This window comes from Lepus europaeus, chromosome 11 (genome assembly GCF_033115175.1).
Source record: "Lepus europaeus isolate LE1 chromosome 11, mLepTim1.pri, whole genome shotgun sequence".
NCBI classification, from domain to species: domain Eukaryota; kingdom Metazoa; phylum Chordata; class Mammalia; order Lagomorpha; family Leporidae; genus Lepus; species Lepus europaeus.
In genome coordinates, this window is record NC_084837.1 from 65,777,709 (window position 1) to 65,804,844 (window position 27,136).

The following is a 27,136-nucleotide window of genomic DNA, read 5'->3' on the forward strand; positions in this document are numbered from 1 at the left end:
TAGGAAGCAACCTCAAAGAGATATTTGGCCAAGGTCGAAATAGCTGGTAAGTGGTACTCTAGGATGTGAACTTAAGGATTCCTTTATTTTTATTTTTAAGTTTAAAAATAAAATTAGGGGCTGGGACTGTGGCATAGTAGGTTAAGCAATGGAAATGGCCCAAGTTCTTGGGCCCCTGTACCTACATGGGGACCTGGAAGAAGCTCCTGGCTCCTGGCTTCAGATTGGCCCAGCTCCAGCCCTTGTGGCCATTTGGGGAGTGAGCCAGCAGATGGAAGACCTCTTTCTCTGTCTCTCCCTCTCTATAGCTCACCTCAAATAAAAAGAGGCTCACTAGGCTAATCCTCTGCCTGTGGCACCAGCACCCCGGGTTCTAGTCCCGGTTGGGGCACCAGTTCTGTCCCGGTTGCTCCTCTTCCATTCCAGCTCTCTGCTGTGGCCCGGGAAGGCAGTGGAGGATGGTCCAAGTACTTGGGCCCTGCACCTGCATGGGAGACCAGGAGGAGGCACCTGGCTCCTGGCTTCGGATCGACACAGTGCGCCGGCCATAGCGGCCATTTGGGGGGTGAACCAATGGAAAGAAGACCTTTCTTTCTGTCTCTCTCTCACTGTCTAACTCTGCCTGTAGAAAAAAAAAGGTCTTCCATCCACTGGTTCACTGCCCAGATGACTGCAAAGGTTAGAACAGTTAGAGCTGGGCTGATTTGAAGCCAGGAGCCAGAAGCTTCCTCTCAGTCTCCCACGTGGGTGCAGGGACCCAAACACTTGGGCCATCCTTCATTGCCTTCCCAGAGCATTTACTAGAGAGCTGGGTTGGAAGAGGAGCAGCTCAGACATGAAGTGGCGCCCATATGGGATGCCAGCATTGCAGGCAGAGGCCTAGCCCACAGTGCTGACCCCTAGGTTTAGTTTTTTAAACTTTTTGTTAAAAAATCATATATATCTGTATATATAATCTAGGAAATCTGAAAATATATCTGTATGATATGTATGTTATCTCCTTAATATTATTAAAACATTAGTTTTATGAGTATACGGTGAATTTTTTCTCCTACTTTAGAAAGAAGCCTAAGAAGAGAGAAAATGAAATTGGATGTAGAAGGTCAATGCGATTGCTAAAAGTAGATCCTTCAGGAATTCCATTACCAGAAACTCCTGCACAGCCAACACTAGTAGAAGATGAAAATGTAAGGAAAAGTACAAATATATTAACTTAATAACATACTGAAGGATTTAAAGTGTTTCAAACTAGACTGAAAGTTCTTTAGATTAGGTTTAATTTCTGTTTCATTAATTTAATACTTGAATGTTGTGTGATTTAATGAGTAAGATTTGGAAGCCAAAATACTGGGTTGAATTCTGTAATTCTATAGGACTCAACTCTTGTGGAGTTGTGGGTATATTATTTAATCTTTCTGAGGCTCTGTTTTCCCATTTTACAAATGGAAACAATAATAGAAACCTTAAAGGACTGTTGTGAGGATTAAGTGAAATTGTATCTGTGAAGTTCCTTATATTGTATTAAGGGTTTGGTTATTAATATGAATAGTAAGTAATATATGATAAAAGTGATTTGAATCCCTTGTTGTAGGTTAATTTTATACTGTCAAGGAGTGGGAAGAGTTTTATTTAGTAGGTTTATTCTCTAAATAAAATTATAATTACATGTTTTATTAAAAAGCACCTATAGTTTTTCATACTTTATATATGTAAGTGCTTGATTATAAATGGAAAGATAATCTTAATTAGACTGGTGCTTTGGAAGCTAACTGCAAATCAAAGTGCTGTGGAAAGAATCATATAAGATTAGTTTCCAAGTTTTTTTGAAGACTCAATTCACAATAAGACATATAGAACCCATTACTCACATATGTGTACACACACTTGCACATACACCTGAAACAATAATTTTGTTATGTGACATCTTTACTCCATGTGATACAATTTGGTATTTCCTGTTACTTACTTAAATTTCTAGTTGTGACATTAAAATTATTTCACAGCCATTTCATGATTTACAAAAGGTGCTTTAAAGACATTATTGAAAAATAGTAACATTGAGGGGCCAGCACTGTGGTGTAGTGGGTTAAGCCTATGCCTGCAGTGCCAACATCCCACATGGACACTGGTTTGAGTCCTGGCTGTTCCACTTCTGATCCAGCTTCTAGCTAACGTGCCTGAGAAAGCAGCAGAAGATTGCCCCTGTATCCATTAGGGAGACCGAGAGGAAGCTCCTGGTTTCAGATTGGTCCAGTTCTAGCTGTTGCAGCTCTCTGGGGAGTGAACCAGCAGATGGAAGCGCTAGCTCTCTCTCTTTCTCTCTCTGTAACTCTGCCTTTCAATAAATATATATTTTTTTAAGCTTTTATTATTTGAGAGGAAGAGACAGAAAGAAAGGTCTCCCATATGCTGATAAATTCTCCAAATAGCTGTCATGGCTGGAGCTGGGCTGATCTGAAGCCAGGAGCCAGGGACTTCCTCTAGGTCTCCTCCACAGGTGCAGGGCCCAAGCACTCGGGCCATCTTCCACTGCTTTCCCAGGCCATAGCAGAGAGCTGACTTGGAAGAGGAGCAGCGGGGACTAGAAACGGTGTCCATATGGGATGCTGGCATTTGCAGGCAGAGGCTTAGCCTACTATGCTACAGTGTCAGCCCTCTCCTAAATGAATCTTAAAAAAATAACATTGAATATTGAAATTGAACTGATACGAGTAAATTCCCAGCTTCCCTAGTTGTTGGCAATGTGGTTTTGGGCCAATTCTGTCAATTGTATTCCAGTGACTTTAAAATATGGGATCTCACTAGCACTTTCACTAGTCCTTCCCTAGGCAGTGGGACCAGGATTTGGTAGCTGGTCCTGAAAGAAAATCCTTGATTGTATCTTTGCCTTGGGATTGTACTAGTGGCAGTTGACATTCAGTGGGATAGAGGGGGGAAAAAAATTGTGTGTGTGTGTGTGTATGATATCTCATTCAATGAGATTTTGAGAGGATTAAATAAGATAATCCATGCTATTTTGTTGAGGAATACCTGACATTCATTTATTGGACAATTATTATTTATTTTATTTTAAAGACAGAGACAGAGAAATCTCTTTCATCTGCTGGTTCACCTTCTAAATGCCTACAATAACTAGGCCTGGGAGAGGTTGAATCTAGGAGCCTAGAGCTCAAGACAGGTCTCCCACAGAGATGAGAGGGACCCAACTAACTTGGGCCCTTACCTTCTGCTTCTCAGCATGCAGGAAGGTGGATTAGCAGAGGATCTAGGACTCGAGCCACACACACTGATATGGGATGCATGTGTCCTGGATACCATCTTAACCACTGAGCTGAACAAACTCCCCTGAACAATTTTTTCTTCCCCCTTGCCTGCCTGCCTGCCTGCCTCCCTCCCTCCCTTCCTTCCTTCTGACTTACTTTTATTTGAAAGGTGGAGAGAGAGAGAGACAGAGAGAGAGAGAGAGAGATCTTACATCTGCTTGCTCACTCCCCAAATGGCTACAACAGCCAGGGTTGTGTCGGATCAAAGCCAGGAGCTCAGAGTTGTTTTTGTGTCTCCCATTGGGTGCAGGGGCCCAAGCATTTGGACCATCTTCTGCTTTCCCAGGTGCATTAGCTGGGAGATGGATTGGAATTGGAGACCTGGGTTTCGACTCAGTGTCCACATAAGGTGCCAGTGTCACAGGTGGTTGGTTTAACCCACTATGCCACAACACCAGCCCCAAAGATTTATTTTATTTATATGAAAGTCAGAGCTACAGAGAGAGACAGAGGGAGATCTTCCATCCCCTGGTTTACTCACCAGATGGCCACAATGGCCAGGTCTGGGCTAAGTTGAAGCCAGGAGCTTCCTTCATGTCTCCCATGTGGATAGCAGGAACCCAGACACTTGGGCTATCTTCCATTGCTTTTCCCAGCCCATTTGCTGGGACCTGGACTAAAATTGGAGCAGCTAGCACTTGGACCGGTGCCTATATGGATTGCAGGTGTTGGAGGTGGTAGCTTTACCCACTGTACCACAATGCTGGTCCCATGAGCAATTTTCTTTCTTTCTTTCTTTCTTTTTTTTTTTTTTTTTACTTATTTATTTGGAAGGTAGAATTACAGAGAGGGAGAGGCAGAGGCAGAAAGAAGTCTTCCATCTACTGGTTCATTCCCCAAATGGCTGCAACAGCCAGGGCTGTGCCAAACAGAAGCGAAGAGCCCAGAGCCAGAAACTTCATCTAGGTCTCCCATTTGGATGCAGGGCCCCAAGCACTTGGGCCATCTTCCACTGCTTTCCCTAGGCACATAAGCAGGGAGCTGGATTGGAAGTGGAGCAGCCAGGACACAAACCAGCAGCCATATGGGATGCTGGCACTGCAGGCTGCAGCTTAAGCCTCTATACCACAGAGTTGGCCCCAGAAATTGTGTTTTATATGGCAACTTGACTGAACTCAGAACTTGAAACACTCTGTTTTTATTCTCTTCTTGTTTATTAAATTGAAATACTAGATAGGAACTGTTGAATTCATTTTATTATCACAGATAGTTTTGAAAAACACTAATGAGAAAGTTAAATATGTAGAGAAATAGCTGAACATGTCATATAGTATAACAGAGATAAAGATACCAGCCATGGTAATTATAAGGGTTATAGTAATAACTGACATATGAATGCTTACTGTATTCACTATTCTAAGGGAATATTGAGCACAATTATTTCTGAATACCCAGTGTGCTACCACTCCTGTGTTGAAAATAAAGTAGTGGGGGAGGGGTCTGGCACAGTGGTTGAGATACCATTTGCGATGACCACATGCAATAGAGAGTCCCAGGTTTGAGTTCCAGATCCTCTGCTTCCATGTCAGCTTCTTGCTAATATGCACCCTGAGAGGCAGCAGATGATGGCACTAGTACTTGGGTCCCTGCCTCCCACATGAGAGACTTGGACTGAGTTCCAGGCTCTTGGCTTGGGTCTTTACCAGGCCTGATTGTTATAGACATTTTGGGGAGTGAGCAGGTGGATGGAAGTTCTCAATCTCTCTGTGTCTCTGCCATCCCAATAAAAAAATAATTTTTAGAAAAGAATGAAAAAACAGAAGGTAGTGGGAAAAACAGACAAATACTTGCTCCTTGGGTATATTCTGGAGCAAAGAGTCCAACAATCAACTTGTTTTAATTTTTTTGTAACAGCCTTTGTTACCTCCTGGGCCGTTAGAAATGGTTCCTGAAAATCGAGATGACAACAATGAGCTACTCAAAGGATTCCTACTGACATGGGCAGAAATGAGCAAGGTATCACTTGAGAGGGCTTATAGCTCTTAAAGTCATCTGTGAAGGAAATTTTAAAAAAAGTTATTAATTTAGTACCTTGTTCTCTCCTAATGTTTCAGTCCAGTAGTAAGAACACGGAGCAGAAGTTATCTAGCATTAAAAGGTAAGTTAAAATTCTTTGACTGTTATACATTTTTTGAGATGTTTGAGTTTTACATCTTTTGAACTATTTGAGTTACAAAAGCCATATACCAATACAGGAAATTTTGGAATGATTACCCATAATGTTTTTATCCTAACAACTATTTTTGTTTTGTATGCTTCTCTTCAAGTGTTGCCATGTGCAGTACCACTAGGTTATACACTTTATGAGAGCATGGTTTTTGTCTCAATAATTGAAATGGTGCCTGGCACACAAGTATATATTTGTTCAATGTTGAACAAATGAATAAATTCACATTGTTTTACTTTGTTATGTTCTGATGTTTTGCATTACACTCTTTTCATTAGTGGTTGCATGTACTAGTGTCTTTAAAATTATTAATTGTATAGTATTTCATTGAGTAGTAGAATTTGCTTCCACCTGTTTTGGCATTTGGGGTTGTTTTCTATCTAGTTTTGGTGTGTATCTGTATGTTTAAGTGTGTGTGAGATAGTAGAGTATTTCCTTAGGCTGGATTCCCAAAAGTGATATTAATAAATCAAATATAATGATGTTTTTGTGGCTTTTAGTACAAGATTGATGAATTGTTTTCCAAAAGTCTTTTTTTCCTTCTGAAAACCTTACTTGAACTTACTCTGTCACCAGCATTATGTGTGTGTTATATTTAACAATAACCTGCTAATTTTTAGTGTTGCAATTAAGATTATCAAGGGTGATTTTATAATTGAAACCATCTCATTAATTAAGTTGGTTTCTTTAGTTACTAAAAGTTGAGTATTTTCCCGCATTTATTTACTAATTGATTTTTGTGTTTTGAATCATCTTTTACTTATTTTGACTGTTGAGATTGGTTTTACTTTCAAGTTAACTTTTTAATTTTCTCAGCTACAAAGCCAATTTAAATGGCATGGTCATTAATGAAGATACTGTTTGTAAAGTTACCAGAGGTGCAGTATTCTCTGTGGCTCTTCACCCATCAGAAACTAGAACTTTGGTAGCAGCTGGGGCCAAATCTGGGCAAGTTGGACTTTGGGATTTGGTAAGTTATTGTTAATTTTTTGCAGTTATTAAGGTTTAACAGAAGCAAATAATCTGGAAGAGAATAGCCTAGAGGTATTTATTTATAAATGTTCCTTGTGATTTGTAGTTGTGCTTTATGATGTGAAATTTTAGAAATCTGGAGGAATTAAATTTGCTTTATAGAACTTGAACATTTTTAGCTTGAATATCATTAGCCATCTGGGCACAAATTAACTGCCAGGAAATTTTAAGTGCATATGAGGAAAGATCGCATAAAGTTCTTAGTTTTCAAATTGTGTTTAAAATGTGGTCTGTTATGATGTGAATTTTTAAAAAATATTTATGAATTTATTTGAAAGGCAGAATTACAGAGAGGCAGAGATAGAGAGAGAGGTCTTTTATCCTCTGGTTCAGTCCCCAAATGGCTACAACAGCCAGAGCTGGGCTGATCCAAAGCCAGGAGCTTCTTCTGGGTCTCCCACGTGGATGCAGGAGCCCAAGGATTTGGGCCATCTTCTCCTGCTTTCCCAGACACTAGCAGAGAGCTGGATCAGAAGTGGAACAGTTGGAATTTGAACTGGTGCCCAAATGGGATTCTGGCAGTGCAGGTGGCAACTTTACCCCTTATGCCACAGTGCCAGCCCTGATGTGAATGTTTTTAATCCCACTAAAATTCTTATGTTGAAATCCTAATCCTGAAGGTGATGGTATTAGGAGTTGGAGCCTTTAGGAGGTGCTTAGATCATGAATGGTATTAGTGTCTTTAGAGAGACCCTTTTCATCATCTGCTATGTGAGGACATAGCTTGAAGGCACTGCCTGTGGACTAGAAAGTAGGTCCTCACCAGACAGTTAATCAGCTAGAACCTTGATTTTGGACTTCCCATCAACCAGAAATGTGAGAATTAAATCTGTGCTGTTTATAAGCTATTCAACTTGTTAGAACAGGCCGAATGGTCTCCAAGCTGGATCAACAGATCTTCCCAGAAATTTGCCTAGGATAATCCCAGTCATCTTATTTAAAAATAAAATTTATTAGGTTGATTGCCGTCTGTTGATTCACTTCCCAAATGTTCATAACAGCCAGATCTGGGAACTCGATCTGGATCTTCCACATGGCTGGAAGGTATTTAACCACTGGAACCATCACCTGCTGCCTTCCACAGTAGGCATTAGCAAGAAGCTGGATTGGGAGTAGAGCCAGGACTGAAAACCCAGGCACTATGACGTGGGATGCAGGTGTCCCATTTGGCGTCTTAACTGCTATAACCAGATGTCTATTCCCCCAATAATCTTATGAAAGTCAGTAAAAGATACTGAATTCTATTTGTTTCATGTGTAGTTTTGCATTAAAGTAATTATAGTAGTACAAAATTAAGAAAAATCAAGTTAGTACTTTTTGAATTTATCTTCTAATTGGAGAAGTAGAACAAAAACATGAAGCATGCCCTAAGGACAGTTAATAGGGATAAAGAAACAATGGTGACTTGAAGCTGATTGGTGTTAATAAATTTTTGCAGCTGGAAAGAGAAGAAAAACAATTTTTTTTCCATTTTGGGAGCACAGAGTCTCTCTTATTTTGGTAAAATGTGAATGGATATAGGGGTTGGCTAAGGAAACAGGTCAAGAAGTGGGAAGAGGATTAGCGTAGTATAAGGTTAGGGGCCAAGAGTTAAGTTTCAAGGATGGGAAGTTGACAAGGCTTCATCCAGAGAAATTTTTTTTTTTTTTTAAGATTTATTTATTTATTGGCCGGCGCCGTGGCTTAACAGGCTAATCCTCCGCCTTGCGGTGCCGGCACACCGGGTTCTAGCCCCGGTCGGGGCACTGGATTCTATCCCGGCTGCCCCTCTTCCAGGCCAGCTCTCTGCTATGGCCCAGGAGTGCAGTGGAGGATGGCCCAAGTCCTTGGGCCCTGCACCCGCATGGGAGACCAGGAGAAGCACCTGGCTCCTGGCTTCGGATCAGCGCGGTGCGCCGGCTGCAGCGGCCTTTGGAGGGTGAACCAGCGGCAAAAAGGAAGACCTTTCTCTGTCTCTCTCCTCTCTCACTATCCACTCTGCCTGTCAAAAAAAAAAAAAAAAAAAGATTTATTTATTTATTTGAAAGTCAGAGTTACACACAGAGAAAAGGAGAGGCAGAGAGAGAGAGAGAGAGGTCTTCTATCCACAGGTTCACTCCCCAGGAGCCAGCAGCTTCCTCCAGGTCTCCCACACAGGTGCAGGGGCCCAAGGACTTGGGCCATCTTCTGCTGCTTCCCCAGGCCACAGCAGAGAGCTGGATCAGAAGTGAAGTAGCTGAGACTCAAACGGGTGCTCATATGTGATGCCAGCACTGTAGGTGGGCTTTACCTGAAATGTCACAGCGCTGGCCCCAAGAAATTTTTTTTTTAAAGATTTATTGTTTGTTTGAAAAGTAGAGAGTTATGTAGAGGTAGAGGCAGAGAGAGAGAGAGAGTCTTCTGTCTGCTGGTTCCCTCTCCAAATGGCTGCAATGGCCAGAGCTGCGCTGGGTCTCTCACATGGATGCCCAAACACTTGGACCATCTTCTACTGCTTTTCCAGGCTGTAGCAGAGAGCTGTACCAGAAGTGAAGCAGCTGGGACTTGAACCGGCACCCTTATGGGATGCCAGCACTGCAGGTGAGCTTTACCCACTACGCCATAGCGCTGGCCCCCAGAGAATTTTTTAAAAATGGGAACAGAGGGGCTGGTGCTGTGGCACAGTAGGTTAAAACTCCAACCTGTAGCACCAGCATCCCATATGGGCACCTGTTTGAATCCTGGCTGTTTCTCTTCAGATCCAGCTCTCTGCTATGGCCTGGAAAAGCAGGAGAAGATGGCCCAAGTGAATGGGCCACTGCATCCATGTGGGAGACCTGGAAGAAGCTTCTGGCTCCTGGCGTCGGATCAGCTCAGCTGTGGCTGTTGCGGTCATTTGGGGAGTGAACCAGCAGAATGGAAGACCTCTCTTTCTCTCTGGCTCTACCTCTCTCTGTAACTCTGTCTTTCAAATAAATAAATCTTTTATTAAAAAAAAAGAGAGAACAGATAAAAAGGAAATTAGCTTTAGAGAGGGTCTTTTTTTTTTTTTTTAAAGATTTATTTATTTATTTGAAAGGTAGAGTTAGACAAGGGGAAAGAGAGAGAGAGAGAGAGATCTTTCATCTGCTGGTTACTCCCCAAATAGCCACAATGGCTGAGGCTGTGCCAGGATGAAGCCAGGAGCTTCTTTGGGGTTTCCCACATGGGTGCAGAGTCCCAAGCACTTGTGCCATCTTTCTCTTCTTTCTCAGGTCCATTAGCAGGGAGCTGGATTAGAAATGGAGCGGCCGGCACTTGAATAGGCACCCAGATGGGATGTTAGCGCTGCAGGTTAATCCACTGCACCACAAGGCTGGCCCCAGGAAATTAATTTTGAAAATAGAGCTGTTAATGAATTCAGAGAGTAACTTTGACAATGAGGTAAGAAAGGAACATAGACTTAAGGAGATCAAAAAGTAAGGAGTGATGGAAGAAGTGGAAGCCATGAATAGAGATAACTTGTTGAAGAACTTTGACAAGGAAAAATTGAGAATTAGCATGGCCAAGTGAAGAGCTTTTATTTATTTACTTTTAAAGATTTATTTGAAAATCAGAGTTATAGAGACAGAGACAGAGGAGAAGTCTTCCTTCTGTGGGTTCACTCCCCAAATGGCTGCAAGGGCTGCTGCTTTCCCAGGCCATTAGCAGGGAGCTGATCAGAAGTGGAGCAGTCGGGACTCAAAGTGTTGCCCATCTGGGATGCTGACGCCACAGGTGAAGGCTTAACCTACTATGCCACAGTGTTGGCCCCAAGTGAAGAGCTTTTCAAATTGGGTTGATCTGTATAGACTTGAAGACGTAGGAAGGTCCCTTTTCCATATCTTTCCTGGGTACTCCAAAAAATTTATATTATTAGGTGTTTGTATTCCGTTACCTCCACCAGCCTCCTAAGTTTCTGGGACAGTTGACCATCACATTAACTTATTTAGCAAGTCTAAAGCCTATTGTGTGGTTACCCCCAGCTCTTTAAGTTATCATTTTTTAAAGATTTATTTTTATTTGAAAGGCAGAGTGACAGAGAAAGGGAGAAACAGAAAGAGAAAGACACCTTGCATCTGCTGGTTCATTCTCAAAGTGGCCATAGTGGCTGCCACTGGGCCAGGCCAAAGCCAGGATCCTGGAACTTCATCTAGATTTTTTCCCATGTGGGTGGCAAGGTCCCAAGTACTTGGACCATCTTCTGCTACTTTAGCAGGTGCATTAGCCGGGAACTGGATCACAAGCTGGGACTGTGCTCTGATATCTGATGCTGGCTGCAGGCAGCAGCTTAACATGTTATGGCACAAAGCTGGTCCCTCCTCTAGTTTTTTTAAAAATTAACTTTGTTGAGGCATAATCTATATATGATAAAATCTACCCATTTTAAATATACAAGTCAATGATCTTGTAAAAATTATTTATGGGAAAGGCAGAGAGAGATTGACTGATCTTCCATTTGATGGTTTATTCCCTAAATGCCCCCAACAGCCAGGGCTAGGCCAAGTTGAAACCATGCTCCTCCGTGGATGTCAGGAGTCCAAATGCTTGGGCCATCATTCACTGCCTTCTCAGGTGAATTAGCAGGAAGCTGGATCAGAAGGAGAGCAGCCAGGACTCCAGTAGCACTCTGATACGGGATACCAGTGTTGCAAGTGATGCTGTAACCTGCTGCACCACATCATGGCCCTGAATACAATTATTTTCAATAAGCTTACCGAATTATGTAACTATCATAATATAGTTTTAGAGCATTTTCATCATCTCTATAAGATCCTTTTTTTAAAGATTTATTTATTTATTTGAAGGCAGAATTACAGAGAGGCAGAGAGAAAGAGCGAGGGAGAGAGGTCTTCCATCTGTTGGTTCACTCCCCAGTTGGCCGCAATATCCAGAGATGTGCCGATCTGAAGCCAGGAGCTTCTTCTGGGTCTCCCATTTGGGTGCAGGGGCCCAAGGACTTGGGCATCTTCTACTGCTTTCCCAGGCCATAGCAGAGACCCAGATTGGAAATGGAGCAGCTGGACGCGAACCGGCACCCATATGGGATGCCAGCACTGCAGGCAGTGGCTTTACCCACTGTGCTACAGCGTCAGCCCCTATACAATCCTTATGTCTGTTTACATTTCATTCTCCTTTCTACCCTAGAAAAATATTCATAAATTTCCTTTCTGGACAATACACATAAATGGAATAATATAGTATGTGATCTTTTATGTTGGCTTCTTTGTCAGCATAATATTTTCTTTCTTTTTTAAGATTTATTTATTTATTTGAAAGGCGGACTTAGAGGCAGAGGCAGAGAGAGAGACACACACAGACAGACATCTTCCATCCACTGGTTCACTCCCCAAATGGCTACAGCAGCTGGAGCTGGGCCAATCTGAAGCCAAGGAGCCAGGAGCTTCTTCCGGGTCTCTCACGTGGTTGCGGCAGCCTAATCACTTGGGCCATCTTCCTCTGTTTTCCCAGGCCATCGCAGAGAGCTGTATTGGAAGTGGAGCAGCCAGGTCTCAAACCACCACCCATATTGGATGCCAGCACTGCAGATGGCAGCTTTACCCTCTAAGCCACAGTGCCGGCCCCTAATGTTTTCTTTTTGAAAAGTTTTATTCATTTTGTTGAAAGATGCAGAAAGAGAGATTGTGATTGAGAGAGCGACTGGTTCACTTCCCACATGCCTGCAAATGTTAGGGCTGGGATAAGCCAAAGTCAGAATGAGAAACTCAAGCACTTGTGCCGTCACCTGCTGCCTCCCATGAGCATTAGCAGAAAGCTGGACTGGAAGTGAAGGCAGGACCTGCAGGCAGTCCATTGGGGATGTAGGCATATGGAGTGGTGGCTTGACCTCCTGTACCACAGCGCCCACCCCAGCATGAAGTTACTCAACTTCAGCTGTGTTGCAGCATGTGTCAATTTCCTTCCTTCCTTCTCTCCCTCCCTCCTTCCCTCCCTCCCTCCCTTCCGCCCTTTTCTTTTCTTTTCTTTTTGGTTGCTGAATACCATTCCATTGTTTGGTTTCAGCACCTTGTTTATCCACTTATTAGTAGATGGGCATTTGGTTTTTTTCTGCTTTTTGGCTATTTTGATTAGGGCTGCTATGAACACTTGTGTTTAGTGTTGTGTGGACATGTATTTTCATTTCTCTTGGGTACAACATATAGGTGGAATTGTGTAATAACTGCTTAATTCTGAGGTAATGTTCAGCTGCTGTCTAAAGTGGTTGCACCATTTTGTATTTCCAACAGCAATGTATGAGGGCTTCGGCATCTCCATATGCTTACCAATGCTTAGTTTTTTTTTTTTGTTTGTTTGTTTTTTTTTACATTTTGACAGGCAGAGTGGACAGTGAGAGAGAGAGAGAAAGGTCTTCCTTTGTCATTGGTTCACCCTCCAATGGCTGCTGCGGCCGGTACGCTACAGCCGGCGCACCACACTGATCCGAAGGCAGGAGCCAGGTGCTTCTCCTGGTCTCCCATGGGGTGCAGGGCCCAAGGACTTGGGCCATCCTCCACTGCCTTCCCGGGCCATAGCAGAGAGCTGGCCTGGAAGAGGGGCAACCGGGACAGAATCCGGCACCCCGACCCTGACTAGAACCTGGTGTGCTGGCGCCACTAGGCGGAGGATTAGCCTGATGAGCCACGGCGCCGGCCAATATTTTCTTTCTTTTTTTTTTTTTTTTGGACAGGCAGAGTGGACAGTGAGAGAGAGAGACAGAGAGAAAGGTCTTCCTTTGCCGTTGGTTCACCCTCCAATGGCCGCCGCGGTTGGCGCGCTGCGGCCTGCGCACCGCGCTGATCCGATGGCAAGAGCCAGGTGCTTCTCCTGGTCTCCCAATGGGGTGCAGGGCCCAAGTACTTGGGCCATCCTCCACTGCACTCCCTGGCCACAGCAGAGAGCTCAGCCAATATTTTCTAATGTTAGGTTATAGCCATCCTGGTGGGTATGAGGTAGTATCTTGTGATTTTTTTTTCTTTTTTAAGATTTATTTATTTACTTGAAAGAGTTTACAGAGAGAGAAGGAGACTGATCTTCATCCCTAAGTGGCCACAGTCTAGAGCCAGGAGCTTCTTTCAGGTCTCCCACATGGGTACAGGGGCCCAAGCATTTGAGCCAATCTCTGCTGCTTTCCCAGGCATGTTAGCAGGGAGCTGGATGGGAAGTGGAGCAGCCAGGACTTGAACCGGTAACCATTCGGGATGCCTGTGCTGCAGGTGGAGCTTAACCTGCTATACTACAACACTGGGCCCTCGTTGTGATTTTGACTCGCATTTTTCTAATGACTAGTGATACTGAGTATCTTTTCATGCCATTTGTGTATCTGTGGTGAAATGCTTATATGAACTGTTTTGCCCATGTTTTTTAGAATTTATTTGAAATTTTATTTGAAAGAGTTAAAGAGAGAGAGCGATATCTTCCCTCTGGTGATTCACTCCTCAAATGGTTACCCAGGCCTGGCCAGATCAAAGCCAGGAGCCAGGAGCTTCTGTGGATCTCCCTCGTGGATACTGGGACCCAAGGAGTTGGGCCATCCTCTGCTGCATTTCTAGACACCTTAGCAGGGAGCTGGATTGGAAGTAGAACATCCAGAACTCAAACTGGTGACCATTTGGGATGCCAGCACTGTAGGTGGAGCTTAATCCAGTACACCACAATGCTGGCTTCTTGGCCATTTTTGCTGGGATGCTTGTCTTTTTGAGCAGTAAGGTTTTTTTTTTTTTTTGTTTTCTAGATACATTAAATCCTTTATTGGATATATGATTTGCAGATATTTTCTCCTGGTATATGGCTTGGCTTTTCATTTTTTCATGCTGTTTCTTTTTTTTTTTTTTTTTTTTTGAGTTAGAGAGACAGAGATAAAGGTCTTCCTTCCATTGGTTCACCCCCCATATGGCCGCTATGGCCAGCACAATGCGCCGATCCGAAACCAGGAGCCAGGTGCTTCCTCCTGGTCTCCCATGGGGCGCAGGGCCCAAGCACTTGGGCCATCCTCCACTGCCTTCCCAGGCCACAGCAGAGAGCTGGACTGGAAGAGGAGCAACCAGGACAGAATCCGGCACCCCGGTGCTGCAGGTGGAGGATTAGCCTAGTGAGCCATGGCGCCGGCTCCTTTTTTTTTTTTTTTTTTTCTAAAGTATGTATTTGAAAGGCAGAGCAGCAGAGAGAGGAAGAGCGAGTGAGTTATCTTCCATTTGCTGGTTCATTACCCAAATGGAAGCAACAGCCATGTCTATAGCAGACCCAAGCCAGGAGCCGGAAACTCCGTCTGGTTCTCTCCTGAATGGCACCCAAATATTTAGATCATCATCTGCTTCTTTCACAGACAAAGTAGGAGGGAACAGGATGGGAAGTAGAGCAGTGGAACCTTGAACCAGCATTCCAGTATGCATTCAACCTGCTGCACCAAAATGCCAGCCCCTAAAATGAACCATTTTGTTTCTCTTGAAAATAAACATGCAAAAATACCAACAGTGGTGAACCTTGGGTATCAGAAAGAATGTGTGATTGTAATTTCTCCTCTTTCCTTTTTCTCTGCTTTCCTCTTGTTTCTTTCTTTGCTTAAAAAAAAAAATCTTCATTTTAATATTTAAAAAGTGGGATTTGCTGATGTTGTGATACAGCATTTTAAGCTGCTGCTGCCGCCATCTACAATGCTGGCATCCCATATGAGTGCTGATTTGAGTCCTGGCTGTTCCACTTCCAAACAAGCTCCCTGCTAATGTGCCTGGGAAAGCAGTAGAAGATGGCCCAAGTGCTTGAAGCCTTGTGCCCATGTGGGAGACCCTGATGGACTTCCAGGCTTCTGGCATCAGCCTCACCCAGCCATGGCCATTGTGGCCATTTAGGGAGTGAAACAGCAGATGGAAGATCTCCGCCCATCCTCTCCCCACCCCCCACTCCGTGTGTGTGTATCTCCTTTGTCTATAGCTCTGCTTTTCAAATAAATAAACCAATCTTTTAAAAAGAAATAAATAAGAGGAAGAAAACAAATGCTTGGCTATTTCAGGGTAGACTGTTAGATTTGGAGGGGATAGTTGCTCTGGTTCATGATATGCCACAGGGCACAGGGAAATAATTAACCAAATCTGAAAAATGACTTCTAAGTTGGCCATCCAGTTGTGGAAAGGATCATCCTTAGAAGTAACAACAGTAATATAAAAATTCTGGAGCATGCCATTTCATGGAGTATTTATAGGACAACCAACTTTTTTTTTTTTTTTTTTTTTTTTTGACAGGCAGAGTTAGACAGTGAGAGAAACACAGAGAGAAAGGTCTTCCTTCTGTTGGTTCACTCCCCAAATGGCCAGCGCGCTGCACCAATCTGAGCCAGGAGCCAGGTGCTTCCTCCTGGTCTCCCATGCGGGTGCAGGGCCCAAGCACTTGGACCATTCTCCACTGCCTTTCCGGGCCACAGCAGAGAGCTGGACTGGAAGAGGAGCAACCAGGACTAGAACCCGGGGTGCCGGCGCTGCAGGCGGAGGACTAGCCAAGTGAGCCGTGGCGCCGGCCAGGACAACCAACTTTTAAAAAGTTATCTTATTTTGGGGCCAGTGCTGTGGCGCAGTAGGCTAAACCTTGCCTGCAGCACTGGCATCCCATATGGGCGCTGGTTCATGGAGACCCAGAAGAAGCTCCTGGCTTCAGATCGGCTTAGCTCAGCTGTTGTGGCCATTTGGGGAGTGAACCAGCAGATGGAAGACCTCGCTCTGTGTCTATTCTCTGTAACTCTACCTCTCAAATAAATAAAATCTTTAAAAAAAGTTTACTCATTTTATTTGAAAGGCAGATAGAGAGAGATTGATCTTTAATCTGTTGGTTCACTCACCAAATGGCCACATTAGTTGTAGCAGGAACTCTATCGGGGTCTGCCACAAGGGTGGCAGGGATCCAAGTATTTGAACCCTCTTTTTTTTTGGCCTCCCATGAGCATTAGTAGGAAGCTGGATTGGAAGCAAAGGTAGGACTCAATCCCAGGCACTCCAATATGTGATCAGTCATCCCAAGTGGTGGCTTAGCTTGCTGTGCTGCAGAGCCTTCTCTAAGGTAAATACTTTTTTTTTTTTTAAAGATTTATTGGCTGGTGCCGCGGTTTACTTGGCTAATCCTCCGCCTGCGGCGCTGGCACCCCGGGTTCTAGTCCAGGTTGGGGCACCGGATTCTGTCCCAGTTGCCCTTCTTCCAGTCCAGCTCTCTGCTGTGGCCTGGGAAGGCAGTGGAGGATGGCCCAAGTGCTTGGGCCCTGTACCCACATGGGGGACCAGGAGGAAGTACCTGGCTCCTGGCTTCGGATCGGTGTGGCATGCTGGCCATAGCAGCCATATGGGGGGTGAACCAATGGAAGGAAGACCTTTCTCTCTGTCTCTCTCTCTCTCTGTTTAACTCTGCCTGTCCAAAAAAAAAAAAAAAAAAAAAAATCTATTAAAAAAAAAAATTTATTTACGGGGCTGCCATTCTGGCATAGCTGGTAAGGCTACTCTCTGCAACACTGGCTTGTTCATGTCTCAGCTGTTCTCCTTCTTATCTGGCTCTGCTAGTGGCCTGGGAAAAGCAGTATAAAATGGCACAAGTGTTTGGGCCCCTGCCACCCATGTAGGAGAATAGGATGAAGCTTCTGACTCCTGGCTTTGGCCTGGCCCAGTACTGGCTATTGAGGCCATCTGAGGAGTGAACCAGTGAATGGAAGGTCTCTCTGTCTCTCATTCTGTCTTTGTAAATTTGATTCCCCCCCCCCCCCCCCCCCTGGGAAAGAGTTACACAGAAAGGGAGAGCCAGGGAGATCTTTTATTTGCTGGTTCCTAAATGCCCACAACTGCCAGGCTAACGTTAGGAATTAGGAGTTTCATTTGGGTCTCTCAAATGGTAGCAGGGGCCCAACTACTTGGACCATCTTCTGCTGCTTTCCCAGGCACATTAGCAGTGAGCTACATTGGAAGTGAAGCCAGCAGGACTGGAACCAGCACTGGTATCGCGATGCTGGTGCCGCAGGTGATAGCTTAACCTGCTGTACCACAGTGCTGTGTCTTAGAAATCTTAGGAAGCAAAATGGTAATGGTATTCATACTAGTTTTGGTAGTAAAGAGTTATGCTCTGTCTGGAATAAAGAATAGATTTCTCATTTCCTGAGGATTTCATGAAAAATTATTGTGAGCAGTAATTTATAAAGAATCTAGTTTGCTGTTTGTAAAAACCTGACCACTGTTAAAATTAATGTGACTTGGTATTATTGGATTGAAAACTAGAAAAAAGTGATTTCTAGTGCTTTCTGCATGGGAAAATGGGTATGACTGCACATTAAGAAAAGATTAAATATAATCCAGATGCAAATATTTTAATGACATAGCATAGTAAGTATTACTAATTTTCACTAGCTTTTAATCTTTCCTTCTAATTTTCTTCCAGTCCCAGTACCCTAAAGAAGATGGTGTTTATGTTTTTCATCCCCATAGTCAGCCAGTGAGCTGTCTCTGCTTCTCACCTGCTAACCCATCTCACCTCCTGTCACTGAGCTATGATGGCACGTTACGCTGTGGGGATTTCTCCAGAGCTGTTTTTGAAGAGGTAAATGTCAGTGTAATTACATGTTGACCTTGGATGATATTCTGGATACTTTATCAAATGTCACGTGAGTGATTATTGTACCAGTCAGGTTAGGAGAAGTGCTATAGCACATGGACATCAGAACTAACTGCTTAACTTCAAGTCTCAGAGCATCTGTTAATACACATGTGACCTTGACAAATCACGTAACTCCTTTGTGCCTTAATTTCTTCAGTTGTGAAATAGAATAGTAATAGTTTGTGCCTTTGGGGTTGTCATAAGGATTCAATGAGTTAATGCACATAAAGTATTTAGAATGAAGTTTTGCACGTAGTAAATGTATGGTGTTACTATTTTTTTTCCAATAATTTTAATGAAATAACTTTTCAATTTTTTATGCTTTAGAATTGTACTTCTTCATTTGGGGAAAAATTGGAATATTATTGTTTTATTCACCATTCTTTTTTAAGATTTATTTATTTGAAAGTTAGAGTTACAGGGGCTGGTGCTGTGGCATAGCAGGTAAAGCTGCTGCCTGCAGTGCTGGCATCCCATATGGGCGCTGGTTTGAGTCCCAGCTGCTCCACTTCCGATCCAGCACTCTGCTATGGCCTGCGAAAGCAATAGAAGATGGCCCAAGTGCTTGGGCCCCTGCAGCCGAGTGGGAGACCCGGAGGAAACTCCTGGCTCCTAGCTTTGGATCAGGTCAGTTCCAGGTATTGTGGCCATTTGGTGAATGAACCAGTGGGTGGAAGACCTCTTTTTCTGTCTCTCCTTCTCTGTAACAATGGCTCTCAAGTACATAAATAAATCTAAAAAAAATAAAAATAAAAAAAAAAAGACATAGATCCAATATTTAAAAAAAGAGTTACGGGGGGTGGGGGAGGGAGAGAGGGATACCTTCCATTTTCTGGTTCACTCCCCCAGACAGCCTGGGCCAGGCCGAAGCCAGGAGCCAGAAGCTTAATTTGGGTCTCCCATGTGGATGGCAGGGGCCCATATATTTGGGCTATCTTCTGCTGCTTTTCCCAAGCCGTTTGCAAGGAGCTGGATCAGAAATGGAGCAGCCAGGATATGAATCAGCACCCATAGGGAATGCCACTGTTGCAGGTGGAAGCTTTACCCACTATGCCATAATGTCAGTCACATCATTCCTGGTTTTTGTAGACATGAATTTTGTGGGGATGAGTCTTACACGTGACAAAAAAAGACAATAGAGAAATTCATCACATAATGTACTCTATTATGTGGACCTCAAACTCATGGTCTGTAATATAATACAGAAACAATAAAATTTGGTTTTCTGTTGTTTTCTAGCTGATATTTAGATATTATATGCCATATGTATCTGAGGGCAAAAAGATTAGCTCAGTTTTTCTATCTGGAGAAGTTAGGATTAAATAAAATCTGCCATTGACTGTCATTTAATTATTCTCTGGCAAGAAATAGACATAAAGGGTTTTATTCAGAAGACCCTGGGCCAGTTTTATTTGTAACAACCTCTTGAGGATAGAGCATTTTTCTGGACTGGTATAATCCACGCAAATCAGATTGTTTGAGAATAAAAGTTGAACTATGTTAGGCATCTACACTCATGATTACCTGAGATTTTCTAGTGTATTTGATCTCTTGAGGAGCAAGCCAGAAGAATCCTTTCGACTCCCATTGCTTATTTTTGGTGTAGTACTTAAATATTTACTACTTGGTAGCATCATTTGGGGTGAGCTTTCAGATTATGTTTAACCATATGAGATTTCCTCAGTAAGAGAATTTTTACAAATTTAACTTTTAAAAAAATATATGTTTTAGTCTCTGAAACTTAACATGGTTTAGATTTTTGTATATCATTTATCTTGTTTTGAATGGGATTTTGAAGTTTTTAGAGGTGCTCATTTTAAAAGGAGTTTATACTTATCACTGGAGTTGCTTTGTAAACACTAACTTTATTCCTCAGCTTTTTATTTATTTATTTATTTATTTATTTATGACAGGCAGAGTGGACAGTGAAAGAGAGAGACAGAGAGAAAGGTCTTCCTTTTGCCGTTGGTTCACCCTCCAATGGCCGCCGCGGCCGGCGCGCTGCGGCCGGCGCACCGCGCTGATCCGATGGCAGGAGCCAGGTGCTTCTCCTGGTCTCCCATGGGGTGCAGGGCCCAAGCACTTGGACCATCCTCCACTGCACTCCCTGGCCACAGCAGAGAGCTGGCCTGGAAGAGGGGCAACCGGGACAGGATCGGTGCCCCGACCAGGACTAGAACCTGGTGTGCCGGCGCCGCAAGGCGGAGGATTAGCCTGTTGAGCCGCGGCGCTGGCCTATTCCTCAGCTTTTTTACATAAGTTAGTATTCAAAATTAACTCATGCTGATACCTTAATTGTTCCAAATATTCCATGTATGGAGGACTCATAATTATTTTTGAAAGGATTTTTTTAATTTATTTTTTATTTTTTAATTTTTGACAGGCAGAGTGGACAGTGAGAGAGAGAGAAAGGTCTTCCTTTGCCGTTGGTTCACCCTCCAATGGCCGCCGCGGCCGACGCGCTGCGGCCGGCGTACCGCGCTGATCTGAAGGCAGGAGCCAGGTGCTTCTCCTGGTCTCCCATGGGGTGCAGGGCCCAAGCACTTGGGCCATCCTCCACTGCCTTCCCGGGCCACAGCAGAGAGCTGGACTGGAAGAGGGGCAACCGGGACAGAATCCGGCACCCCGACCCTGACTAGAACCTTCGCCGCTAGGTGAAGGATTAGCCTGTTGAGCCACGGCGCCGGCCTGAAAGGATTTTTAAATATTTAATTTTATAGTACGGTATATAATTGCTTTCATTTTATTCTAAATTGAATTACTAAATAATCTTTGTATAACTGGAGAAGCTTTTTCTTCCTGCTGAGTCGTCTTTTAGGAATGTTTAAGGTCTTTTAAGTCTGTCTGACTATTAAAGTTGCATTCCTCATCAGACTTGATTTCCTATTTTTAACAATGAGAAGAAACAGTTTTTCTGTATCTTTGGTCTTTTTCCTTTAATTTCTATTTCTGTCTTAAAAAATAGGTTTGTAAAAGCAACAATGCTATTTCAAATATTTATTAGAAATACATGGGCTGTAAATCAAATACTTATTAGAATCAGTGTAAAGTCTTTTTTAACATTTTATTTGAAAGGCAGAGTTAGAGAGAGGAGGAGAAAAGAGAGAGAGAGAGAGAGATCGAGAACTTCTATCTGCTGGTTTACTCCCCAATGGCCACAGTGGGTAGAGCAAGGCAAATCTGAAGGCAGGGGCCAGGAGCTTCTTCTGGTTCTCCCACATGGGTACAAGGGCCCATGCACTTGGGCCATTTTCCATTGCTTTTCCAGGCCATTAGCAGGGAGCCGGATTGGAAGTGGAGCAGCCAGGACTCGAACTGGAGCCCATATGATATGCTTGCTCCACAGGCAGAGGCTTAACCTACCACACCACAGAGCCAGCTCTTGTATTTTATCATTTTAAGGAACTGCCAAACTTTCCCCAACCAGCTGCCGCATTTTACACACCTACTATTAATATGTGAGGGGTGAGAGTTCAGTTTTTCCACATCCTTTGCAACACTGTTATTGCTGATGATGGTAGCCATCCTTGTGGATGTGAGGTGGTATCTTGTTGCGTTTAAATTTGTGTTTCCCTAATTATTGCTGATACTGAGCATCTTCTCATGTGCTCTTTGGTCATTGGCATTTCTTCAGAGAAATATATTTACATCCTTTGCCCATTTTTTTATGCTGTTGATATTAACAATCCAAACTACACAGTCTCTGGATCTGTGATAAAATACTACTACAGTTGGGCCAGCGCTAGGGCATAGCAGGTAAAGCCACCACCTGCAGTGCCACCATCCCACATGGCCATTGGTTCAAGACCCAGTTGCTCCACTTCCAATCTAGCTCTCTGCTATAGCCTGGGAAAACAGTAGAAGTTGGGCCAAGTCCTTGGGCCCTGCACCGACGTGGGAGACCTGGAGGAAGCTCCTGGTTCCTGGCTTCAGATCAGTGCAGCTTCAGCCATTGTGGCCAATTGGGGAGTGAACCAGCGGATGGAAGACCCCCCCCCCCCGCCCCCGCATCTACTTCTCTGTAACTGACTTTCAAGTAAAACAAATAAAATTTTAAAAACAAAACAAAAAAACACACTACCACAGTGTGTTTTTTTTTCTTTCTTTTTTTAAAAATTTATTTGAAAGAGGAGAGAGGTAGAGACAGACAGGTCTTCCATCCACTGGTTCACTCCCCAGATGGCCGCAATGGCTGGAGCTGAGCCAATCCAAAGCCAGGAGCCAGGAGCTTCTTCTGGGTCTCTCACATGGGTGTAGGGGCCCAAGCATTTGGGCTATCTTCTGCTTTCCCAGGTCATAGCAGAGAGCTGGATCAGAAAGAGGAGCAGCCGGGACTAGAACCGGCATCCACATGGGATGCCAGTGCTTCAGGCCAGGGCTTTAACCCTCTGTGCCGCGGCGTCAGCCCATACCACAGTGTTTTAAATTTTACTTATTTGAAGGCTGTCGCCGCTGCTCAATAGGCTAATCCTCCGCCTGCAGTGCCGGCACACCAGGTTCTAGTCCCGGTTGGGGCGCTGGATTCTGTCCCGGTTGCTTTTCTTCCAGTCCAGTTCTCTGCTGTGGCCCGGGAGTGCAGTGGAGGATGGCCCAAGTCCTTGGGCCCTGCACCCTCATGGGAGACCAGGAGAAACACCTGGCTCCTGCCTTCGGATCAGCGCGGTGCGCCGGCCACAGCAGCCATTGAGGGGTGAACCAAAGGAAAAGGAAGACCTTTCTCTCTGTGTCTCTCTCTCACTGTCCACTCTGCCTGTCAAAAAAAAAAAAAATTTAAAAAAAATAAATTTTACTTATTTGAAAAGATCAGTTACGGGGTTGGGGTGGGAGAGACAGAATCTTCCATCCCCTAGTTCACTTCCCAAATGGCCACAGTGGCTGGGGCTGGACCAGGCTGAAGCCAGGACCCGGGAACTTCTTCCAGGTCCCCCACATAGGTGCAGGGTCACAAGTACTTGGGCCATCTTCCACTGAATTCCCAGGCAAATTACCAGGGAGTTGGATCAGAAGTGGAGCACCTGGACTTGCACCTGTGCCCATAATGTATGCCAGCATCACAGGAGGAGGCTTTACCCATTACTCCACAATGCTGGCCCCCTTTTAATTTTATTAAGATTTATTTTATTTGAAAGGCAGAATTATGAGAGAGCAAGCCAGCTAAAGAGATCTTTCATCCACTGGTTCACTCTCCAAATGGCCCTAAATCCTGAGGCTGGACGAAGCCTTAGCCAGGAGCCTGGAACTCCATCCTGGTCTCTTATGTGGGTGTTAGGGGCCCAAGTACTTTGCTCATCTTCTGCCACATTTCCAGGCCATTAGCAGGGAGCTTCTGGCAAAGCCGCGGGGACACCAAGAGGGGCTCTGATATGGGATGCCCATGATGCCAGCCCCTAGTGTCCTCCTTTGAATGTGAGAATTGTCACATTGACTGTGACTCTCTTCCTCTTTGCTCATTTTGGGTTGTTTACCTTTTTTAATTGTAAAAGTTCTCCATCTTTTTTTTTAAAGGTTGGTTTATTAAGAGTAGCTCAGTTTTATTTTCTACAGTAACAAGCATTTTTTTTTTTTTTATTGACAGGCAGAGTTAGAAAGGTCTTCCTTTTCCTTTGGTTCACCCCTCAAATGGCCACTATGGGTGGTGCGCTGTGGCTGGCGCGCTGTGCCGATCTGAAGCTAGGAGCCAGGTGCTTCCTCCTGGTCTCCCATGCGGGTGCAGGGCCCAAGCACTTGGGCCATCCTCCACTGCCTTCCTGGACTGAAAGAGGAGCAACCGGGACAGAATCTGGTGCTCCAACCTGGACTAGGACCTGGGGTGCTGGCGTTGCAGGCGGAGGATTAGCCTAGTGAGCCGTGGCGCTGGCCAGTAACAAGCATTTTTTTAAAAAATTTATTTTATTTATTTGAAAGTCAGAGTTACAGAGAGAAGGAGAGACAGAAAGAGGTCTTTCATCCTCTGGGTCACTCCCCAGTTGGCCGCAATGGCCGGAGCTGCAACGATCCGAAGCCAGGAGCTTCTTCTAGGTCTCCTTGGTGGTACAGGGACCCAAGGACTCCTTGGGCCATCTTCCACTGCTTCCCCAGGCCACAGCCGAGAGCTGGATTGGAATTGGAACAGCCGGGACTTGAACTGGCACCCACATGGGTTGCCTGCACTGCAGGCAGAGGCGTTATCCGCTCAGCCACAATGCCGGCCCCAGAGTAACATTTCAGCACAGAACAAGACAAGTGGATCCTGAGCATGTAAGGCCTAATCCAGGCAACCCACAAGACCCCATCCTCTTTGGGTATGACTGCCCGAGGGAAGGGTGCATTGTCTGGGAGCGCCCAGGGGTACACCTGGGCCTCCTTTCGCAGCCCAGTTTATCGGGGAACGGGGCGGGGGCCTGAAGCACGGCAGGCTCTGCACCACCTGGGAAAGCTGTTAAGAAAACTGGAGGCGGTCGGGCAGCACAGTGCCATGCGCTGACCGCTCCTTTATAACTGCTTCTTAGTGGAGTTCAGCTTCTGGAGCCAGCGTCTCCACGTGGTTCCTGCTTCCCAGGGGATGGGCAAAGGCACACTGAGGGTGAATGTGTGGGCAGACGCCCGGCCTCCTGGAGCGTTGGGTGCCAATGGTGCCTTCACCAGCAGCACCTGCCTCTGCATTCACACTGCTAGGAAAACCACTTGCCTGTGCTGCCTGCGCCTGCGTCCGTGCGCCGCCCTGCCGGCGGCCCCACCCTTGGGCACTGCTGCCACCTGTGCCTTGCAGTCAGCTGTGTTAAAGTAGAAGTTACTTAGCGTAAACTTGACCATTTTAGGTGTCTGGTTCTATGAGTTTTAGCAAGTTATTTGCACCTGTATAATCACCACCCAGTGGAGCTATAGGAAATCCCCTTCTCCCTCTAAAATTGCTTCATGACCTTTTGTAGTCAGCCTCCTCCCTTGTGGCAACCACTGGTAAGATTACTGTGCAGATACAGTCATTTGGTTTGTAGCCTTTTGTATCTGGCTTCTGTCACCTAGCGTATGCTTTTGTACATTTTTTTAAATTTTATTTTTGAAGATTTATTTATTTCAAAGAGTTAGAGAGAGAGGTCATGACAGAGAGGTCTTCCATCCACTGCTTCACTCCCCAAATGGCTGCAATGGCTGGAACTGAGCCAATCGGAAGCCAGGAACCAGGAGCTTCTTTCAGGTCTCCCACATGGGTGCAGGGGCCCAGGGACTTGGGTCATCCTCTGCTGCTTCCCCAAGCACAGTAGCAGGGAGCTGGATTGGAAGTAAAGCATCTGGGACTCCAACCCGCATTCATATGGGAGGCTGGGACTTAACTTGCTGCGCCACAGTGCCGGCCCCACATTTTTATTTTTAAAGATTTATTTATGTGTAAGTCAGAGTTGGGGGAGGGTAGGGGTGGTGAGAATGAGGAGTGCTTCCACCCACTGGTTCACTCCCCAGATGGCAGCAAAGATGGGGCTGGGTCAGGCTGAAGCCAGGAGCCATTAACTCCATCATTGATGTCAGGGACCAAGCACTTAGGCCCTTTTCTGCTGCTTTCCCAGGCATATTAGCAGGGAGCAGGATGGAAAGTAGAGCAGCCAGATTATTTTTATTTTTATTTTTTAGATTTATTTTTGTTTATTTGAAAGATGGAGTTACAGAGAGAGGTAGACACACACACACAGAGAAGTCTTCCATCTGCTGGTTCACTCCCCAATTGGCTGCAACTGCTGGAGCTGAGCTGATCCAAAGTTAGGAGGCGGGAGCTTCTTCTGGGTCTCCCATGTGGGTACAGGGGCCTAAGGACTTGGGCCATCTTCCACTGCTTTCCCAGGCCATAGCAGAGCCGGGACTAGAACCGGTGCCCATATGGGATGCCGGTGCTTCAGGCTTAAACCCTCTGTGCCACAGCACAGGTCTCTGCAGCTGGGATTCTTTTTTTTTTTTTTTTTTTTTTGACAGAGACAGAGAGAAAGGTCCTCCTTCCCGTTGGTTCAACCCCCAAATGGCTGCTACAGCCAGCGTGCTGTGCCAATCTGAAGCCAGGAGCCAGGTGCTTCCTCCTGGTCTCCCATGTGGGTGCAGGGCCCAAGCACTTGGGTCATCCTCCACTGCCTTCCTGGGCCACAGCAGAGAGCTGGACTGGAAGAGGAGCAACTGGGACTAGAACCCGGTGCCCATATGGGATGCCAGCACTGCAGGTGGAGGATTAGCCAAGTGAGCCATGGCACTGGCCCCACAGCCGGGATTCTTAAGCAGCACTCCAGTATGGGATGCCAGGGATCACAACTCAGGGCTCAACCTCCTGTCCCACAGTCAGCCTAGCATAATGCTTTTGAGATTCATTCATGCTGTTGTATGTATCAGTGACTTATTTATGATATTACTGATTGAGCAGTTGCCTTATGCGAGGCACTAACTCTAATGTGTTTTATATTATTGAGCCTTGTAACATCCTATGAAATAGGGACACCATTATCTAAAATGTGGAAAACTGAGGCAAAGAGAGGTTTACCAGCTAAGAGGATATGCAAGCTGGTGCCGTGGCTTACTTGGCTAATCCTCTGCCTGCAGCGCCGGCACACCGGGTTCTAGTCCCGGTCGGGGCGCTGGATTCTGTCCTGGTTGCTCCTCTTCCAGTCCAGCTCTCTGCTGTGGCCAGGGAGTGCAGTGGAGGATGGCCCAAGTGCTTGGGCCCTGCACCTGCATGGGAGACCAGGAGAAGCACCTGGCTCCTGGTTTCGGATCAGCATGGTGTGCTGGCCACAGCGCGCTGGCCGCAGCGGCCATTGAGGGATGAACCAAAGGAAAAGGAAGAAGGAAGACCTTTCTCTCTGTCTCTCTCTCTCTCACTGTCCACTCTGCCTGTAAAAAAAAAAAAAAAAAAAAAAAATTTGCAAAGTAAATCTGCCCTCCTGCCATTATCATTCTCCAGAAGTTACCATTGTTGTCTGGCTTGAGTTTGCTTACAGAAAGTACACATGTACTTAGAAGCATATGCTCCTAGATACAGTTTTTTTCTCTCTCTCTCTCTCTTTTTTTT

The 27,136-nt window shown here is 45.0% G+C and overlaps 1 protein-coding gene and 1 non-coding gene across 3 annotated transcripts in view; both read left to right on the plus strand.

The window, feature by feature from the left end:
- WDR76 (WD repeat domain 76) overlaps positions 1-27,136 on the plus strand; it is a 55,375-nt gene that overhangs the window by 18,834 nt on the left and 9,405 nt on the right. For both annotated transcript variants that reach the window (XM_062205805.1, XM_062205806.1), the window contains exons 5-9: positions 1,061-1,187; positions 5,178-5,279; positions 5,378-5,421; positions 6,307-6,460; positions 17,899-18,057. In XM_062205805.1, the coding sequence (XP_062061789.1) occupies positions 1,061-1,187; positions 5,178-5,279; positions 5,378-5,421; positions 6,307-6,460; positions 17,899-18,057 (586 nt within the window). The remainder of the gene's footprint in view (positions 1-1,060; positions 1,188-5,177; positions 5,280-5,377; positions 5,422-6,306; positions 6,461-17,898; positions 18,058-27,136) is intronic.
- Positions 2,802-2,930, plus strand: LOC133770826 (small nucleolar RNA SNORA30/SNORA37 family). The gene has a single exon (XR_009867508.1). It is a non-coding gene; the product is annotated as a small nucleolar RNA SNORA30/SNORA37 family (small nucleolar RNA).